Source organism: Saccopteryx leptura, chromosome X (assembly GCF_036850995.1).
Source record: "Saccopteryx leptura isolate mSacLep1 chromosome X, mSacLep1_pri_phased_curated, whole genome shotgun sequence".
Taxonomy (NCBI): domain Eukaryota; kingdom Metazoa; phylum Chordata; class Mammalia; order Chiroptera; family Emballonuridae; genus Saccopteryx; species Saccopteryx leptura.
In genome coordinates this window covers 37,052,757-37,072,921 of record NC_089516.1, presented here as the reverse complement: position 1 = coordinate 37,072,921, position 20,165 = coordinate 37,052,757, and the positions used below count along the sequence as shown (strand labels likewise).

The window sequence follows — 20,165 nt, the reverse complement described above, 5'->3', positions numbered from 1 at the left end:
CTAAATCCGACCTGAATATTCGGTCAACCACCACCACCACCACCATTCCAATAAAAAGATGGAGCTGTCAGAGACCTGCTTCTAATGTAGAATGTGTGTGTGTGTGTGTGTGTGTGTGAAGGAGGGTGGAGGCTAGGGCTGCTAGTAATGTGGTTACATCTATTTCCATCAAGATGCTGTGAGAAGAAAACTACTTCATCTATCTCTAGGCCAAGAAGCATAGGTACTATCAGAACTAATCAAATAGAACCCATTATCCAATGTAAGCCATATCCATTCATTCTGAAAAAAACTTATGGGTTGTGACACTATCTGACCCTGTGGTCAAAGGTTTGAGGTAAAGAAAATAATTACAATCTCTAGGGCTCTTTTTCTGTTCAGTCTCAGCCATTGTTTCAGGATAATAGTTGTGGAGGCTGCACGGCCATTTCAGGATCTTTGACTAGTTTCAGTGTGACTTACATATTTTACAAAGTTCTTTTGTGTCTTTTGGTTTTGAAGCAATTTTATAAACCTAAGACAGCGCTATTGCTCTATACTGAACGGATACAAGTCACACTTCTTAATGTATTTTCAGCATAAGTAAAATACTTTTGTTCTGTAAACTATGGCAAAGTGTTATTGAAAGAAATCAGATTCCAGGAGTAAATTTTAAAACAAACAACTCATTTTATTGCTCTTAAATTTTATTAATGCTTCAGTTTGTACATCATTTAAAACAAGATATGTGCTTTAAAAGGCATTCTGATACATAAACAGATCAAGGGACCATTAAGTAATTTATCCCTAAAGCATGCACATCATTTTTTTTCAGTCGTGTTTAAGAAAGGGAGATCAACTTTAAGTCGTTTTCTTTGGATTAAAGGTATTTGGAAATTATTATTCAGAAATGCCAAATGTTTTCCTGGAACAAATGTGTTTTCCAATAGGAAATGCTGACGCAATTAAAAGGCTTACTGATGATAAACAGAACTAAAAAACATTTGTACTATGCATGATCACGAGGAAAAGACTTCTAGTGGATCTAAAGTACATATGATATAAATGAATCCGGTAACATGAATCAAAAGGTTTAGACTGAAGAACAGATAGCATGAGCTAGATTATGTGACACATATATATTCAAGGCACATCACTAGGTAACAAGGTGACTAGGCTTTATTGACTAATTTGTTCTTTCATTTGGAAGAGTCAATTCTATAATTTAATTTCCACTTACTGGCCCTTGTTGATAAATAAACGCATTTAGATCTAGGGCAGCAAATGTCCTTTCAGAAACACAAAGTACATACTAGCTAACAGATGTCAGAGTAGCCGAAGCAGTATGATTACACTCCAGTTTTCTTACAATGCGTTTAAATGAATGTTAAACTATTTTGTATTGTTTCTATGCATCATACTGCCTCCTTTCGTTTCACAAAAGAATTATTCAAAACTAGGCAGTTAAAGAATTTATTAAACCACAAAGGATTCTCAGACCATTATTCAACAGCAGTCAAACCCAAATCCTGGAGTTGACGTTGACTATATTCTGTTTGGGTTTTTCCCAGACTGGAAAAAAAAATTCCCACACTACCTCCCTTCATACAGCTAAAATGCCAGCATATTATTCATTGTGGTTCTCTTTTTTTTTTCTTTGGTGAGCCAGAGGAATTTGCCTCCCCACTCCCTCCACTACGTATTCTATTGACTATACAATTACCCTAAATATCAACTGAAGAAAACTGTATAAAAAACCCATAACCTTTAATAATATTTAAACCATCCTCTTCTCAAATCAATTGCAATTGGGAAACAGAGAATACCAAGCTCTGTGAGGTTTGTAAATGGTCAAAACTTTCTTCATGAAAGTGAACTAACAGGTCAAAGCCGATGTGCTTCTAATGGGCTAGCAAACTGTTCTCCATCCGACTGAGATAAAATGTCTAATCCTGTACTTATTTGGGCTCCTAGAAGCAAGCAGCACCAACAATTTAATTACCATTCCCCCAATAATAACGATTCTCCATTTACATTGTTTTCAAGCACCGAAAACTCTTCAGGAACAAAAGCCAAATCTGTCTCATGAATCCTTTTGTGCGCACATACAAAGTTCACCTATAGTTACAGGAGACACTTTGTAAGACTGGTGCTTTCCACCTTGGTGATAGCTTTGTGCAATCACAAACAAAAATGTTTCTCTAAGTAGATGACAGTGGTTGCCCAAAGAAATGAAAAGCCTATTAAGGCTACTGCTGGAATAAATGGTTCAATCTGGTATACTGGAATAAACTGGTTGACAGGACAAAGATCAATCTGGATGCATTGTATAAGATTAAAAACAGAAAAGAGAAAGAAGAGGATGTAAGAGACTGGCAGACACCATCTGTCAGTATCAAAAGGCTTAATTCACACGGAGCTTTTGGCTCCTTGTTCTCTGATATCCTTGGTTAACAATAACTATTTCTTCTTTACTTCTTCACACAGTTTGGCCATGTAAATCCACCACAGAGAGGTGACACGATGATGTAGATGAACACCTGGAGGAAGGAGGAAAGCAAATTTTATTTCTCGAATCTATCATTAGCTCCTAAATAATATTTAAAGCAGTGTAAAGACCTATGAAAAATACTAGTTCCTTCAGAGTAGCAGTTATGTAATAATACAATACACTAATCTAGTATTTTCAAAAAGAAGAGTTCAATTAGAAGTATTCTTTCTGATATAATTATTACCGAATTGAATTCCACTATGCTTTCTTCAGTGGGAGAGAAAGCAGTGGAGTTGTTTCTCTTTGCTAAAAACTAGGAAGAATCCAGCTAGATGAGCAACTCTTACTGATGTATCATTAACAGTCCGGAAGACCACAAATTATAATTCACATGAAACATGATTTTATGATTAAGTACATTCTTAGGTTTTACATATGGGTTAATTTTTCATGATTAGGATAAAAAAAATTAAAAAGCATGAGTAGAGAATCTACATTTATATTGCCCATGAGCAAGAATGTTGTCACTAACCTTTCAGTGAATGACACAATAATTATAATTACCAAAGCAAAGGAAAGCTGATGCTAAAAGACAGCAAAAACACTAGTCCTTTTATAGATGTCTTATCTCTTTAGAGTATTGCAATTTTAAATTATGATATTTTTAATAGCATATGTTTGCTGACGTTACTACACTTCAAAAAACAGATTTATTTTAAACATCAGGTTCATTATATTAAATTAGTCATTTTGTTTTCCTTTAAATTATATTTTGAGATCTTTAAGTAACTGATTTCATTACTTGCATGCTTGGGGGAAAAGTTTATAAATTCCATGCCCCTTCCAAAAGTCATGAAAGTGTTTTGCCTTATTTCTCTACAAATGTTGGTGGGGGTAGGTTACAGAAAATCCTGGTTACCAATGAATAGGTAAAATTATTCACATCATATTCATTCATTCACACACACACATACACACATTCTGATTTGATATAAAGTTGACTGTTTGTGAGATGAAATATAAGGACTTTGAAAGCTGAAGTACAATACGTTAGATGAAAATACCGTTTGGCAAAGATCGACACTGCATATAGAGTACTGTTCTGTGTGTAACAAGTAATCAATAAATACAATGTGAATTTAACAATAAACCAGCTTCACGAATCCATCTAAATTCCCAGCCCAAAGAAGAAACAAAGCTGGAGCCTAGAATATGCCACCTGACAATCCTGAGCAAAAAGACATTTAAGGCCATGACACAATTTTCAACGTAAGACCAACAGGTCTCTGGCTGCCCTTCTGTTACACAGATGCAGCTGTCTGAAGTGAGACAACAGGGGACGAGGAAAAGTGGAGCCAAGTCAGTACCTGCTCTGAGTTAATGTTGGACTTCTGCAGACGACAAGGGAAGAGGGTGGGAAGGCTGCTTCGCCCCGTCAGAAACCGCCCTCAGAGTAAAGCATGCCTCCTCCTTAGAGCAGCAGCTTTCAAACTTATGATTCAGGACTACCTTATACTCTTAAAAATTAGAGAAGACTCAAGAGAGTTCTTACTTAGGGATGTTATAATGATCAACACCATATTAGTAATGGTATTTTAAAAACAGCTATATAATTCACTTAAAAATAAAAATAGTAAACCCACTACATATAAAAATAACTATACAGGCCCTAGCTGGTTGGCTCAGCAGTAGAGCGTCGGCCTGGCGTACAGGAGTCCTGGGTTCGATTCCCGGCCAGGGCACACAGGAGAGGTGCCCATCTGCTTCTCCACCCTTCCCCCCTCCTTCCTCTCTGTTCTCTCTTCCCCTCCTGCAGCCAAGGCTCCATTGGAGCAGAGTTGGACCGGGCGCTGAGGGTGGCTCTGGGGCCTCTGCCTCAGGCGCTAGAGTGGCTCTGGATGCAACAGAGCGATGCCCCAGATGGGCAGAGCATTGCCCCCTGGTGGGCAGAGCATCGCCCCCTGGTGGGCGTGCCGGGTGGATCCCGGTCGGGCACATGCGGGAGTCTGTCTGACTGCCTCCCCGTTTCCAACTTCAGAAAAATACAAAAAAAAAAGAAAAAAAAAAAAGAAAAAAAAAAGAAAGAAAAAAAAAATAACTATACATATTTCTGAGAGGTCAGTTTTGTGTCAGATGGTATTATAAATTTACCTCATATAGCTGGGGACAATAAAATACAGCCCATGGCCTGTGAGCTAAGAATGGTTTTTATACTCTTAAAGGGTTGCTTAAAAGTAAGAATATGTGACAGAGTGAATGTGGCCCACAAAGCCTAAAATACTTATTATCTGCCACTTTACAGAATGTTTGTTGGCTCCTGACCTACAGCATACAGAATAATCAACAAACTATTACAACTAATAAGAGTTATGCAAATTTGCCTGACATAAAATACATCAATTAGAAAATAACAGCAATAGAAAATGAAATCAACTAGAAAACAGAAACATAATTAGAAACTATAGCATCAATTGAAAATGCACTTTTTCTTAAGTGAGAGGGGAGAGAGTGAGACAGATTCCCACAGGCTCCCTGATGGGCATCCACATGGCAGCCCCTGTCTGGAGCTGATGCTCCAAACAATTGAGCTATTTTTAGCACCTGAGGCTGACACTTGGACTAATCGAGCTGTCCTCAGCACCTGGGGCCAACACTTGAACCCATGGAGTCAATGGCTGCGAGAGGGGAAGAGGGTGAATAGGGGGAGAGGGAGGGGAAGAGAAGCAGATGGTCGCTTCTCTTGTGTGCCCTGACTGGGGATTGAATCTGGAACGTTCATACGCAGGGCCAACACTCTATCCACTGAGCCAGCAGGCCAGGGCTGAAAAGGCAATTTTAAAAGAATCCCATTTCAGTAGTGACAAAACATTCAACATCCAGGGATATCTGGAATGATTTGCACAACTCCTTACACATAGGAATTCTAAATAGGAATATGGGGTTTAAGTAGAGGTGGTATTTTCAATGTGACTTCATTGGAAAACCACTGCTTGTTCATGTGTCACCATGAGAAGTTATATGTAGCTCATTTTAGAGTGCTAATTAATAGAGAAAATTCTAGCACCTAATTTCTTATAGATTAAAAAATAAAATCATACACAAAAAGGACAAAAACTTACAATTGATACAATGATGATGATGACAGTGAGCTTGAGATTCTTCATACACATGGCTCGGGCAAGATTTCTGCTGGTTGTTTTGAAGGTGACAGACTAGGGAAAAAAAGCATGAATTGTTTGAAACCTGGAACTGAGTACACGACTGATTTACAGCAACACCTCCAAAATATTTACTTTTGTGAATTCGGTTAAGTCACAGTGCTCTTTATCCCTTCACTCTCTTCCCATGTAGAGATGGCCGTTTATAATCACTGGTTCCCGAAAGCAGAACTCTGTCAGCTCTATGGTAGGTAAACAGCATGAGCCATTTGCAAAGGCTTCTCTCCATTTTCTTTTTTTTTAACTTTTTTTTTTTTTTTTTAGCAAGTGAGACACAAAGAAAGAGAGAGAGAGGGACAGACAGACAGGAAGGCAGAGAGATGAGAAGTATCAGTTCTTCATTTCGGCAACTTAGCTATTCATGGATTGCTTTCTTGTATGTGCCTTGACTGGGGGTTGGGGGGGATTGGGCGGACTCCAGCTGAGCGAATGTCGTTGGGCTTCAAGCCAGAGACCTTTGAGCTGAAGCCAGTGATCATGGGGTTATGTCTATGGTCCCACACTCAAGCCAGCAACATCACGCTCAAGCTAGTGAGCCTGTGCTCAAGCCAGAAACCTCAGGGTTTTGATCCTAGGACCTCTGCATCCCAGGATGACACTCTATCCATTGTGCCACACCTGGTCAGATGCTTCCCTCCTTTTTCTTCTTCACCATAGCCATGCACGAGATGTCAAGCACAAGAAGTGGTTCTTTCTGTTAGTAGAAAAACCTTATCCTCTTTATGCTTCCAATAAGAAAGGCTCCTTCTAAGCCAGTTGGCTATGAACACATTTGCCTATTCTGTCCAGCATAGTCCTGGGATTTTGGAACATAAAACCTGTTCAATTTCCATAATATGTGTATTTACTTATATGAGGGTCCAAACCCAAAAAACTTCATGCCTTCAGTTATCCATTTTTTTTTTTTTTGGTATTTTTCTGAAGTGAGAAGCAGGGAGGCAGAGAGACAGACTTCTGCATGCATCTGACCGGGATCCATCCAGCATGCCCACCAGGGGGCGATGCTCTGCCCAATTGGGCCATTGCTCCATTGCAACTGGAGCCATTCTAGCACCTGAGGTGGAGGCCATGGAGCCATCCTCAGTGCCTGGGCCAACTTTTGCTCCAGTGGAGCCTTGGCTGTGGGAGGGAAGAGAGAGATAAAGAGAAAGGAGAGGGGGAAGGGTGGAGAAGCAGATGGGCGCTTCTGTGTGCCCTGGCTGGGAATCGAACCCGGGACTTCCATATGCTGTGCTGACGATCTACCACTGAGCCAGACGGCCAAGGCCTCCATTTGCTTTTGAAACAGCAACTTCTCAATATCTACTGAGCCATTCCTACCCAAACAGAAGCAGTTCAAAACAAGCAAACAATAAAATTTCTTAATAGCCTAGGAATTCTATTCTTAGGTTTATACCAAAAAAAAAGTGTATGAACAAGTTCACCAAAAAACATATACAAAAAATATTTCCAACTGTACTATTTGTCTTATCTCAAAACTGAAAGCAACCCAAACACCCATCAACTGTACTGTGTAGTGAAGAACTTAAATTTGCCCCCAAAGGAGTCTGACTTTTGCCTTGAGCTCCTGGGAAGTAAAATCTTTGCTTGCCTAGGGTATATGGGCTAGTACCAAATAGCAACAATGTGATTTAGGGTAGGGACTAGTCACTACCAAATGACCAACTAACTATATGATTTAGGATAGAGGCTTTGGGTCACACATAGAGAAGCTGGAGACGAAAGATTAACCAGGTTAAGTGGGTAATCAGTGAACTGTGCCTACATAATAAAATCTCAATAAAAACTGAACACCAAGAGTTGGGCAAGCTTTCCTGCTTGACAACACTCTACGCATGTTGTCACACAGCTATGCTGGGAGACTGATGTATTCTAACTCCATGAAGACAGGTCAACAGAAATTCTGGGTTTGGTACCTCTCCAAACCGCCCCCCCCACGTGCTTCATTGCCTTGGCTGAGCTTAATCTGTATCGTCTGCCTATAATAAATCATAATGGTGAGTATAACAGCTTTCATGGACTTCTGTGAGTCCTTCTAGCAAATGATCAAACCTGAGAGTGAATTTGGAAATAAACTTGCAGCTGGGTGTCAGATGTGAGCGCTGTCTTGGGAACTGTGCCCTTTAAACTGAAGGGTTCATAAATTTCTCAGCTGCCTGAACACTTTAAAATTACTCACAAAATTATAATAAAGATTTCAAGAAATATGAACATAATGTGGATAAGAAAAAGTAGCGAGCATTAAAACTAATAGGCCTAAATATACTCATGTAATTCAATAGGCTGGGGTAGAGAGGCCTGCAATCCTCAAGTCAATATTTAACCATTCACAAATCAACTATTTTTTTAAATGTTATTTTATTTAAATTAAATTTATTGGGGGTGATATTGGTTAATAAAAGTATATAGGTTTCAAGTGTACAATTCTGTGATAAAGATGGAATTTTTAAAGCCCTCAATGAATCAAACAGAAGGCAGAAAAAGAGGAAGAAGGGAACAAAAAACAGATGGTGAAAATAGGAAACAAATGATCAAAACGGTAGATTTAAAACCTTCAAGGAAAACTGCAGGCGGAGACTGCTTCACTAGTGAATTCCTCCAAACAGCTAAGAAACAGATAATACCAATAGTACCTAAACTTCGTTGGAGGATAGCGAGAGAGGTAAGACTTCCCAACTTGTTTGATGAGGCCAGCATATATCCCTAATGCCAAAGTCTAAAAACAGACCAACACACATCCTTTATGAACCCAGATGCAAAATTCCTAAACAAAACAGTATCAAACCCAATAAGGTGTTATATAAAAAGGATAATATACCATGACCTTGCAGGAATGCAATGTTGTTTTAACATTAAAAACAAATGTTAACTAATTATGTTACATTCAGTAATTGTAACTAACAAAGAAGAAAAACCATACAAGCCTCTCAATAGATGGAGAAAAACATCTGGTGAAAATCATGAATAAAACTCTCAAAGGAGGAACTGAAGGGAATTTCTTCCACTTGATAAAGGATATCTAACTTAAAAAAAATCTGCAGTTAACAATATAAGTAAAAACACTGATTTTTTTTCCACACATGATGTACCACACACAAGAATTTCCACTGTTACTACTTGTATTCACTATTGTGTAGAAGATTCAAGCCAGTGCAATACGGCAAGGGAAATAAGTAAAAGGCAGGAATCTACAAAAATGCTCTCAGGACTAATAAGTAAATTTTGCAAAGTTGCAGGATATAAACCAGGTCAATATACAAAAATCAATTTCATTGTTTTTTGAATTTCCAAATGAGTATTTAATTCAGAGGTATGGTTTTTTTTGTCTTTTTCCCCTTGAGATCATCCACTCCCGACACCTGCATTGCAGTAGCAGTTTATTTTTTTCTATTTTACTTTTTAAGTTAAATTATTGGGATGACATTAGTCCATAAGATTGTACACACACACACACACACACATCTCTCTTTCCCTCTCTCTCTCTCTCTCTCTCTCTCTCTATATATATATATATATATATATATATATATTTTTTTTTTTTTTAATTGAAATGAGGGGTGATAGTGAGATAGATTCTACATGCACTCCAATCGGGATCCATCCCACAACCCCTGACTGGGGCTGATGCTTTAATCAACCAAGTTATTTTTAGTGTCTGAGGCTGACACTGGGACCAACTTAGCTATCCTCAGCTGGGGCTCATGCTTGAACCAATGGAGCCACTGTGGGAAGGGAAAAAGGAGAGAAGGAGGAGAGAGAGGGAGAGAAAAGCAGATGGTCGCTTCTCTTGGGTGCCCTGACAAGGAACTAAACCCGAGATATCTGTGGACGTTTCTTCTTCATTCCCAATTTGGATGCCTTTTATTTCTTTCTCTTGCCTCATTGCTCTGGTGAGGACTTGCAGTACTAAGTTGAATAACAGTGAGAGTGGTCATCCTAATCTTCCTGATTTTAGAGGAAAAGCTTTCAGTTTTTTAGCATTGAGTATGATATTAGTTGAGGGTTTGTCCTACTGGTCTTTATTATGTTGAGGTACTCTTCTTCTATACCTATTTTATTGGGTGTTTTAATCATAAATGAATGCTGAAACTTATCAAATGGTTTTCTGTATTTATTGATAAGATCATATTATGTTTTTCACTGTCTTGTTAACGTGTTGTATTGTATTGATTGATTTGTACATGTTGAATCATTCTTGTGCCCCTGCAATGAATCCCACTTGATCGTGATGTGCTTTTTTTTTTTTTTTTTTTTTGTATTTTTCTGAAGTTGGAAATGGGGAGGTAGTCAGACAGACTCCCGCATGCGCCCGACCGGGATACACCCAGCACGCCCACCAGGGGGCGATGCTCTGCCCATCTGGGGCGCTGCTCTGTTGCGACCAGAGCCATTCTAGTGCCTGAGGCAGAGGCCATGGAGCCATCCTCAGCGCCCGGGCCAACTTTGCTCCAATGGAGCCTTGGCTGTGGGATGGGAAGAGAGAGACAGAGAGGAAGGAGAGGGGGAGGGGTGGAGAAGCAGATGGGCGCTTCTCCTGTGTGCCCTGGCCGGGAATCGAACCTGGGACTCCTGCACGCCAAGCCGACACTCTACCACTGAGCCAACCGGCCAGGGCTGTTCTTTTTTTTAAAATGTATTATTGTATTCAATTTGCTAGTATTTTTAGGATTTCTACATCTGTAGTCATCAGAGATATGGATCTGTGGTATTCTTTTGTTTGTTAGAATTCACTAATGAAGCTATCTGGTCCAGGACTTAGGGTTTTTGGAGGTTTTTGATGGTTGTTTCAATATCCTTATCATTGACTGGCCTACTTAGATTTTTCAGTTATTCATGATTCAGTCTAGGAAGGTTATATATTTCTAGGAAGTTATCCATTTCTTCTAGGTTATTGAATTTGGTGGCATATAGTCTTTCATAGTATTCTAGTATGATCTTTTGTATTTCTGTGATATCTGTGGTAACTTCTCTTTCATTTTTTATTTTATTTATATGAATCTTTTATATTAGCAAAAAATATTGGAAAATGAAACTTAAAAATTTACAATAGGATACAAAAGCATGAAATTGTCAAGGGTAAATTTCACAAAATATGTGCAAGACCTGTATACCAAAAATTACAAAATATTATTGTGAAAAATTAAAGAAATCCTACTCCAAAGCAGAAATGTGCCATTTTATGGATAGGAAGACTCAATACTGTCAAGATACTAATGTTCCCTATATTGACCTATAGATTAAATGCCATCACAATCAAAGATATAAGATTTTTTTAAAAGAAGAAAATTAACAAGCTTACTGTGAAATATAAATGGAAATGTTAAGTACCTAAAATACCAAAGACAATCCTGGAGAACACAGTTGGAGGACTTAGGCAATTTTAACAAGCTACAGTTATTAGTGTGGTATTGGCATAAAGGTAGACAAACAGATCAATGAAACAAAACAGAGAAATCAAAATTAAAGCTCCACAGAGGAGAATTTAAAAACAAATTTTGGTAGGTAGATTTATACAATTGAATAATAGGAAACAGTAAAAAAGAATAAATTATTACTATATCCAACAATGTGGATGAATCTCACAGGTACAATGGTAGGCAAAAGAGGCCAGACACAGAAGTGTACGTAACATATGATTTCATTTCTATACATTTTTTTTGTATTTTTTTTTCTGAAGCTGGAAACGGGGAGAGACAGTCAGACAGACTTTCGCATGCGCCCGACCGGGATCTACCCGGCATGCCCACCAGGGGGCGACGCTCTGCCCACCAGGGGGCGATGCTCTGCCCCTCCGGGGCGTCGCTCTGTTGAGACCAGAGCCACTCTAGCGCCTGGGGCAGAGGCCAAGGAGCCATCCCCAGCGCCCGGGCCATCCTTGCTCCAATGGAGCCTCGGCTGCGGGAGGGGAAGAGAGAGACAGAGAGGAAGGAGAGGGAGAGGGGTGGAGAAGCAGATGGGCGCTTCTCCTGTGTGCCCTGGCCGGGAATCGAACCCGGGACCTCTGCACGCCAGGCCGATGCTCCACCACTGAGCCAACCGGCCAGAGCCCATTTCTATACATTTTAAGAACAGGCAAAATACTGTCAAGGGTGATGCAAATCAGAAAAAGTTCTCTTTAGGGGATTATTAACTGGAAGGAGCTTGAGCAAGCCTTCTGAGGTATAGAAAATGTTTCATATCTTGACGTAGGTAGTATTACAATGGGTATAGAGATATAAAAATAACTGAACTGTACACTTATTAAAAGTAATATACTTGCTGTACTTTACTGTATATATGTTATTCATCTAGAAAGAGAGACATCTGTGAGTTAATGAGCCCTTTTTGTTATTCTAGAACATGTTAAAATTAAGAAGACTTTTATTTGGAAAGTACAGACTATACTAATACTGGTCAAACGCAGACCATTCCGATATTAATTTTAGGATTAAGAATAACTAAAAGATGGACTGGAAGTACCAAAGAAATTAACTGGTTTGCAGATCTGGGATTAGATAATTCTTTGCCTTCTTTACACCCCAGCAATAGTTATAAAGTGAGCTATTATGGAACCCTGGGGTTTTGACTTCCTGTATGGTGCCACCTTTCAATTACCACATGGTTTAATGAAAGAAACTGTTATCCTTCTAAGATCAACTGTTAACAAATGTCCCTGTAAAACTAACAATAAACATTTAAATAGCTCTTACTTTTTACCAGACACTGTGTTAGACACTTTGCATTCATTATCTAATTTAGACCTAAAAACACTATTAAGGCCCTGGCCGGTTGGCTCAGTGGTAGAGCGTCGGCCTGGCGTGCGGGGGACCCGGGTTCGATTCCCGGCCAGGGCACATAGAAGAAGCACCCATCTGCTTCTCCACCCCCCCTTCCTCTCTGTCTCTCTCTTCCCCTCCCGCAGCCAAGGCTCCATTGGAGCAAAGATGGCCCGGGCGCTGGGGATGGCTCCTTGGCCTCTGCCCCAGGCGCTAGAGTGGCTCTGGTCGCGGCAGAGTGATGCCCCGGAGGCGCAGAGCATCGCCCCCTGGTGGGCAAAGCATCGCCCCTGGTGGGCGTGCCGGGTGGATCCCGGTCGGGCGCATGCGGGAGTCTGTCTGACTGTCTCTCCCCGTTTCCAACTTCAGAAAAATACAAAAACAACAACAACAACAACAAAAAAAACCCCACTATTAAGTAGGTACATCTCTATTTTACAGATAATGACCGAGGCATAGTTAAGTAACTTTCTTGAGGTCATACAACTAGTTAGTGGCAGAGATGGGATTTAATCCTAGGTCACCCAACTCTAGAGCTTGTGCTATTAACTACTATACTATAGCTGCCAGTAGGAATGAACATGAACACTTATTGATCTGTTTCAAGGTGTAATCTGCATTTCAATTTGTGAGGGTGCAGGCCCAAGTTGTAACTGATCTCTGCCCTCTTTCTGTTCACCCTATATTATCATCTTTCCTCAAACTTTCACCCACTAAGTGGAGAATGCAGATTCACATCATTGTAGCATAACTAGGTCACAGGGACACACTGACTCCTTAAGACTCAATGGCCCTTCCCAAGCTCTGTCTCTTGTTTGATAAAAGGAAAGTTCAAGCTGTCACAGTAAGCAAGAAAGTGACTAAACTGTCCAGGTTTCAGGATTCATACTGGGCCACAAGTGGCCTGAAAATTTCTATTTTCATGTTTTTCAAAATGTACAGAAGCGAACAGACTGGTATGTGTAGTTGAGGTGCTCAATTATATAGGCATCAATCCAAAGCTTAAAAATGTTTCTGTAAACTGAGTATGTTTTCTAAACCAAAGCTTCCTTAATGGCTATTAATGGGTCATGTTTTCTTTTTTCTATGCCTCATTGTTATCCTCATAATCACAATGTAATCACATAATGGAGGTCAGAACAAAAAATACTACAGTAATGAATTTAAGACATTTCCTTATTAAATTAGCCATTTATCAGCTTCTCTACTTTACATCCTGAAAAATATGATCATATCCCGTACTTACCGAATCCACGAGATTTTCTGTTTTATCTATCAATAATTCCAATCTTTCTCCTCGCTGGGCTACCAGATCTAAAAATATTGGAAAAACAGAAAATATCATTTTTATATTAAAGATGTGCTATTTTGTCTTGTTTTAAGCCAAATCTGATTTTAATTATAGTTGGTACTCTTGACAACTCATATTTACTAGAGGAACATTTCTATGTTTAAGTAATAAAAGACTTTAGTAAAGCTTATCAACTAAAGTAGGGGCTGGCATTTGTTTTGTTTTGTTTTGTTTTCTGTAAAGGGCCAGATACTAAATATTTTAGGCTTTGTGGGCCAGTCACAATCATTCAACTCCATCAGACATAGACAATATGTAAACAAATAAGCATGACAATGTTCCAAGGAAACTTTATATATAAAAAAGTAGGCCATATTTGATCCAAGGGATGTAGTTTGCAACCCTTTAAATCAAGGATATAATCTGATCATGAAAAAACAGGTACCAAAATGGGAAAGAGTTGGACACTTCAAGAATTCTGGTGTGAGGAGCTCCACAAAACCTCTCTCCAATAAAACAACTATAACTGGTCAAAATTACAAAAATAAACAAATAAACAGCAACATCATTCAAAGTCTCTGAAAACTGTGAATGTCCTAAGGACATACAGCAAGTGAAGAAACATTTATACAAGAAAATCAACTAACTCTCAGTAGGAACAGTGACAGTCTATGGCATTTAAGCCACAACCTGTGCCAAACCTCTGCTCAGTGAGATGGAAGCGCTACTCCCGACAAGTATAGCCCGGGGGGTGCTCATTCCCCTCAGGTCCCAGGAAAGACTATACTTTCTCCCCAGGAGGGGCAAGTCTGGGAAAGTCATCACCATTTCTCCTCCTACCCTGCCCCACCTGATACAGAAGTTCTATTCCAGCAAGGTGCCCCCTTCCTCTACCGAGCCCCAACACACACGGCAGAGCTCTACATCAGGTGGCAGGCCAAGAATACGGGGCCCTGAGTGTCCCTGCCCTGAATTACTCCTAGGGCAGAGGCCCCGTGCTGGTAGAGGCAAGCCAGGATACCACGATTACCCAGCACTTCATGGGTAGAATAAGCATGTCACTACAGAGAAGCAGTCCACTGACCCTATCCATAACTCTAAAGCAGTGACTCAGACACTGTTCCCAGGGGGGTGAGACGGGACTTAAGAGTTCCCTGAGAGAACAGACTTTATTTGGAATAGAGCAGGGGTCCCCAAACTACGGCCCGTGGGCCTCATGTGGCCCCCTGAGGCCATTTATCTGGCCCCTGCTGCACTTCTGGAAGGGGCACCTCTTTCATTGGTGGTCAGTGAGAGGAGCATAGTTCCCATTGAAATACTGGTCAGTTTGTTGATTTAAATTTACTTGTTCTTTATTTTAGATATTATATTTGTTCCCGTTTTGTTTTTTTACTTTAAAATAAAATATGTGCAGTGTGCATAGGGATTTGTTCATAGTTTTTTTTATAGTCTGGCCCTCCAACGGTCTGAGGGACAGTGAACTGGCCCCCTGTGTAAAAAGTTTGGGGACCCCTGAAATAGAGTATGTTAAGGTTCAAGCCTAAGGGTGTTGTCAAAAACAGTAGAGATTTTGGAGGCAAGCAATTAAGATACAGCTGGTAGCTCCATGAGAATCTCAAGTTAAACCATAGGTGAGCTAGAGGTTTAATAGGGAGTAAGTACCAGGGAAAGAAACAGCTAATAAGAACCCTCCTGAGGTCAGAACAAATATCTAAGACTAGCAACAAAGACAAGGGAGCTCAAATCTAATTAGATCAGACTGGAGCCATTTATGTCTGGGGGACTATTGGGAAAAAAATAGGGCAATTAACCTGCAATTAGTGAAGGCTAATTGCTGGGTGGGACACCAACAGAAGCAGACCAGCTAGAAGCATAACAGGGAGATCAAGAAAAGAGACAATCAAAATGAGTCATGTAATTTCAGGGTGACGGTGTGTATGACCAAGATTGTTCCCTCTGAGGCCCTGGCCGGTTGGCTCAGTGGTAGAGTGTCGGCCTGGCGTGTGGAAGTCCCGGGTTCGATTCCCGGCCAGGGCACACAGGAGAAGCGCCCATCTGCTTCTCCACCCCTCCCCTCTCCTTCCTCTCTGTCTCTCTCTTCCCCTCCTGCAGCCGGGGCTCCATTGGAGCAAGGATGGCCTGGGCGCTGGGGATGGCTCCTTGGCCTCTGCCCCAGGCGCTGGAGTGGCTCTGGTTGCGGCAGAGCGATGCCCCGGAGGGGCAGAGCATCGCCCCCTGGTGGGCAGAGCGTTGCCCCCTGGTGGGCGTGCCGGGTGGATCCCGGTCGGGCACATGCGGGAGTCTGTCTGACTGTCTCTCCCCGTTTCTAGCTTCAGAAAAATACAAAAAAAAAAAAAAAAAAAAAAAAAAGATTGTTCCCTCTGAGAAGTGACATTAGAGGCTGAACACTATGGGAAAAACAGGCTTCAGAAAGTAAATGCCAGCACAATCACTAAACAATTGAACAACAAGCTCGAGGGGGTGGGAATCAGTACCCAGAGTTGCTACAGCATATCATCTAAAATGTCCAGTTTTCAGCAAAAAAAAAAAAAAAAAAAAAAAAAAAAAGAGACAGATATGAAGACAAACAGGAAAGTGTGACCCTGTTACCCTGTTACACAGGAAAAACAGCAGAGATTAGAAATTTACATTGAGGGGGCTCAGCTGTGGGACTTAGCAATAGACTAAAATTAGAAATCAACAACAGAAGGAAAACATATGGGATGAAGTCAGAGCAGTACACAGAAGGAAATTTATAGCAGTAAACACCCACATGAAAAGGAAGATGTTATAGACGGAATTAAGCCTTGAAGCCCTAACAAACACTGTGGTGGTATTTGGACATGGAAACTTTGGGAGATCATTAGGCTTATATGCAAACATGAGGTGTCTCTTTCTTTCTCCCCCACCCCCTTCATTCAAGGACAGTGACAAGGCAGCAATCTAGAAGCCAGGAAGACAGTTCTCACCAGAGGGAAGGAAATAATACAGATTAGAGCAGGAAAAATTACATAACAGAAAAACAAAAGAGAAAACAATAAAACCAAAAGCAGATTTTTAAAAAAGATCAACAAAATTGGTAAATCTGCAAAAACAAACCACGACAAAAAGATAAAAGACTCAAATTACTAAAAGAATCACTATCAACTTCATAGAAATTAGAGGGATCCTTAGAGAATATGTCAACACATTAGATAACTTAGATGAAATAAACTTGTAGAAAGACAGAAACCATCAAAACAGACTCAAGAAGAAACAAAACCTGAGTTAGAGCTACATCACATTAAATAGAGAACAGAGATTGAATCAGCAATTTTAAAATTTTGCACAAAGAAAAGCCCAGGCCCAGATGGCTTTAAAGTGAATTCTACCAAACATTTCAAGAATTAATGCTAATTCTTCACAAACTCCTCAAAATATAGAAGAGGAGAGAACACTTTCTAACTCAATCTATGAGGACAGTATTATTCTGGTATCAAAACCAAAGATAACACAAGAAAACAACAGATCAATACTTTCTATGACTATAGACATAAAAAAATCCACTAAAATACTAGCACAATGAATCCAGTACTATATAAAAAGGACTATAGACCAAAATGAAGTGGCATTTATTTTAGAAATGCAAGGTTGATTTAATATCCAAAATCAATTATTGCACTATACTGTATTCATAGAATAAAGGACAAAAAAAGTAGGATTTCAATAAATGCAAAGAAGCACTTGACAAAAATCTAATACCTTTTCATTATAAAACCACTCAACAAGCAGGAAATAGAAGGGAACTTCCTAAACCGGGTAAAGAGCATCTATAAAAGAACCACAGCTAACATACTTAATTGTGAAAGACTTCCGAAAATCAGAAAAACAAGAAAACAACAGGAATAAAACAAGGATGTCCACTCTTGCCCTCTTTAATTAACACTGTACTGGAGGTTCTAGAGAAAGCAACTGGGTAGGAGAAAGAACTGAAAGACATCAGATTATAAAGGAAGAGTTAAACCTATCTTTATTTTCAGAATGTATGATCCTATATATAGACAATCATAAGTAATCCTGGAGATGTTTTCTTTGAACATATGTACCCTGATTTATTGATGTCACCTCGTTAAAATTAATAAAATTTTATAAAAAAATAAGTAATCCACTAAAAAGCTGTAAGAACTAATGAGTTGTACAAAGTTGCACAGTATAAAATCAGTATACAAAATTCAATTGTATTTCTATATACAAGCAATGAACAATCAAAAATGGAAAAGAAAAACTTCATTTACAAAGCATAAAAAATAAAATGCTTACAAACAAGGCAAGAAGAATGTTGGAAGAGAGATACTATTAAAGAGAATTATTGATACTTGTCAAAATGGTAAGGAAGACTTTATTCCAAGACTAGTAGTCAAGAGGTCTAGTCTTGACTAGAGGTCAAGACTATCACAAGAGGAAAAAGAGATTGAGCCCAACTCTGAATATAACAAGGACAAGTGGGCAATGCCAGCAACATGGCAGCCCTTCAATGGAATAGCACCATATCCAGAGTGGGCTCTAGCCTTGAACCCTGAGCTGCCAGGATTGGCTCCAGCCAACTGTAACCCTGAACTGGAATTAAGTGGATTGGAAAACAACTCTACTTGTTTTTATCACTTTCTTAAATGTGTGTATAGTTCACATTTATTGTAATGTTTAATATTAGAAATATTTGGGGTCTTTAGAAGTTTGATGATGTTCTTGTGACCAAAAATATGCTGTAGAAACTTAACTCTTGTTTATATCTATTAGCCTAAGGTAAAACTGGTTTCATTATATGCTGTTTTTCTCAAAGTTGCAGTTTCCAAGAACCTACTGACAATATTACATGAGGACTTACTGCACACCATTCAAAAAAATTAACTAAAAATGCATTCAAGATTTAAATGTAAAACTTGAAACCATAAAAGTCCTAGAAGAAAACATGGGAAGAAGGTCATTGACATTGGTCTTTGCAATATTTTTTAGGATATGACACTAAAACACAAGCAACAAAAGCAAAAATCAACAAGTAGGACTATATCAAACTAAAAAGCTTCTGCACAACAAAACAAAACAAAAATCAATCAATAAAATAAAAAGACAACCTACAGAATAGGAGAAAATATTTGCAAACCAGATATGGGATAAGGGGTTATTATCCAAAACATATAAAGAATTCATACAACTCAGTAACACAAAAACAAAGAAGCCAATAAAAAAAAATAGGCAGATGAACTGAATGGACATTTTTCCAAGGACATACAAATGGTCAACAGGCACATGAAAAGACATTCAAAATTATTATCATCAGGGACAAGCAAATCAAAACCACAATGACAGGAGGCCACAGGTGGAGCCGGTATGCTGTGGAGCCATACGCCACCATGGGCTATTCTCAGATTGATCAATTAGAACTCGGTTCAGGCTTTGTGCCACAAGTCACATCGGCCCCTTTTTGCCTCTTTCACTGCTACTCCCCAAAGCTCTGGGCCCCTCTGCTCTCCAGTTTTAACCCCTCACAGTTCCAGCACAGGCAATGAGATTTTCAGATGTAAAGCAACATTAATAAAACCACCCTCCAGCCTGCAAAAGAAAGAAAGAAAACACCTATGTGTTAGAATGGTCATCACCAATACGACAAGAGATAACAAGTGTAGGTAAGTATGTGGAAAAAGGGATCCTTTTGCTCTGTTGGTGGAAATGTAAATTGGTTCAGCTAGGTTTCTCAAACAATTAAAAACACAACTACCACCCTGGCTGAAGAGCTCAGGTAGTTGGAGCATTATCCCAAGGGGCAGAAGTTGCCGGTTCTATCTCCGGTCAGGGCAAACACGGGAGCAGATCAATGTCCCTGTCTCTCTCTCCCTCTCTCCCTTCCCTTCTCTCTCTCTAAAATTAATACAATAAACATGAAAAAATACAACTACCATATGAACTAGCAATTCCACATCTGGGTAAATATCCAAAGAAAAGAAAAACAGAATCTTGAAGCGGTATCTGCACTCCCATGTTTATCACAGTATTATTCACAATAGCCGAGACATGTAAACAACTGAAATGTCCATCCGTGGACAAATGGATAAAGAAGATGACACACACACACACACACACACACACACACACACACACACACACACACACAATGGTGTATTATTGAGTCATGAGAAAAAAGAAAATCTTGCCATTTACAATAACATGGACAGATCTCGAGGGCACTATGCTTAGTGAGATAAGACGGAGAAAGACAAATAATGTATATTAGTTACATATGTCATGTAAAAATGCCAAACTCGTAGAGACTAGAATCGTGGTTACTGGGGGTGGGAGTTGGAAAAACTGGGGAGATGTTGTTAAAGGGTACAAACTTGCAACTAGAAGGTAAATAAGTTCTGGAGATTTAATGCATAGCACACCAATTATTATCA

General features: G+C 39.5%; 1 protein-coding gene across 1 annotated transcript in view; it reads right to left on the bottom strand.

Annotated features, from left to right (window-relative positions):
* Positions 1–645: 645 nt before the first annotated feature.
* Positions 646–20,165, bottom strand: part of VAMP7 (vesicle associated membrane protein 7) — a 45,274-nt gene continuing 25,754 nt past the window's right edge. Inside the window, exons 6-8 of the mRNA XM_066356937.1 lie at positions 13,690–13,757; positions 5,590–5,682; positions 646–2,519 (exon numbers count right to left, since the gene is read on the bottom strand). Of these exons, the coding sequence (XP_066213034.1) occupies positions 2,451–2,519; positions 5,590–5,682; positions 13,690–13,757 (230 nt within the window). The 3' untranslated portion in view covers positions 646–2,450. The remainder of the gene's footprint in view (positions 2,520–5,589; positions 5,683–13,689; positions 13,758–20,165) is intronic.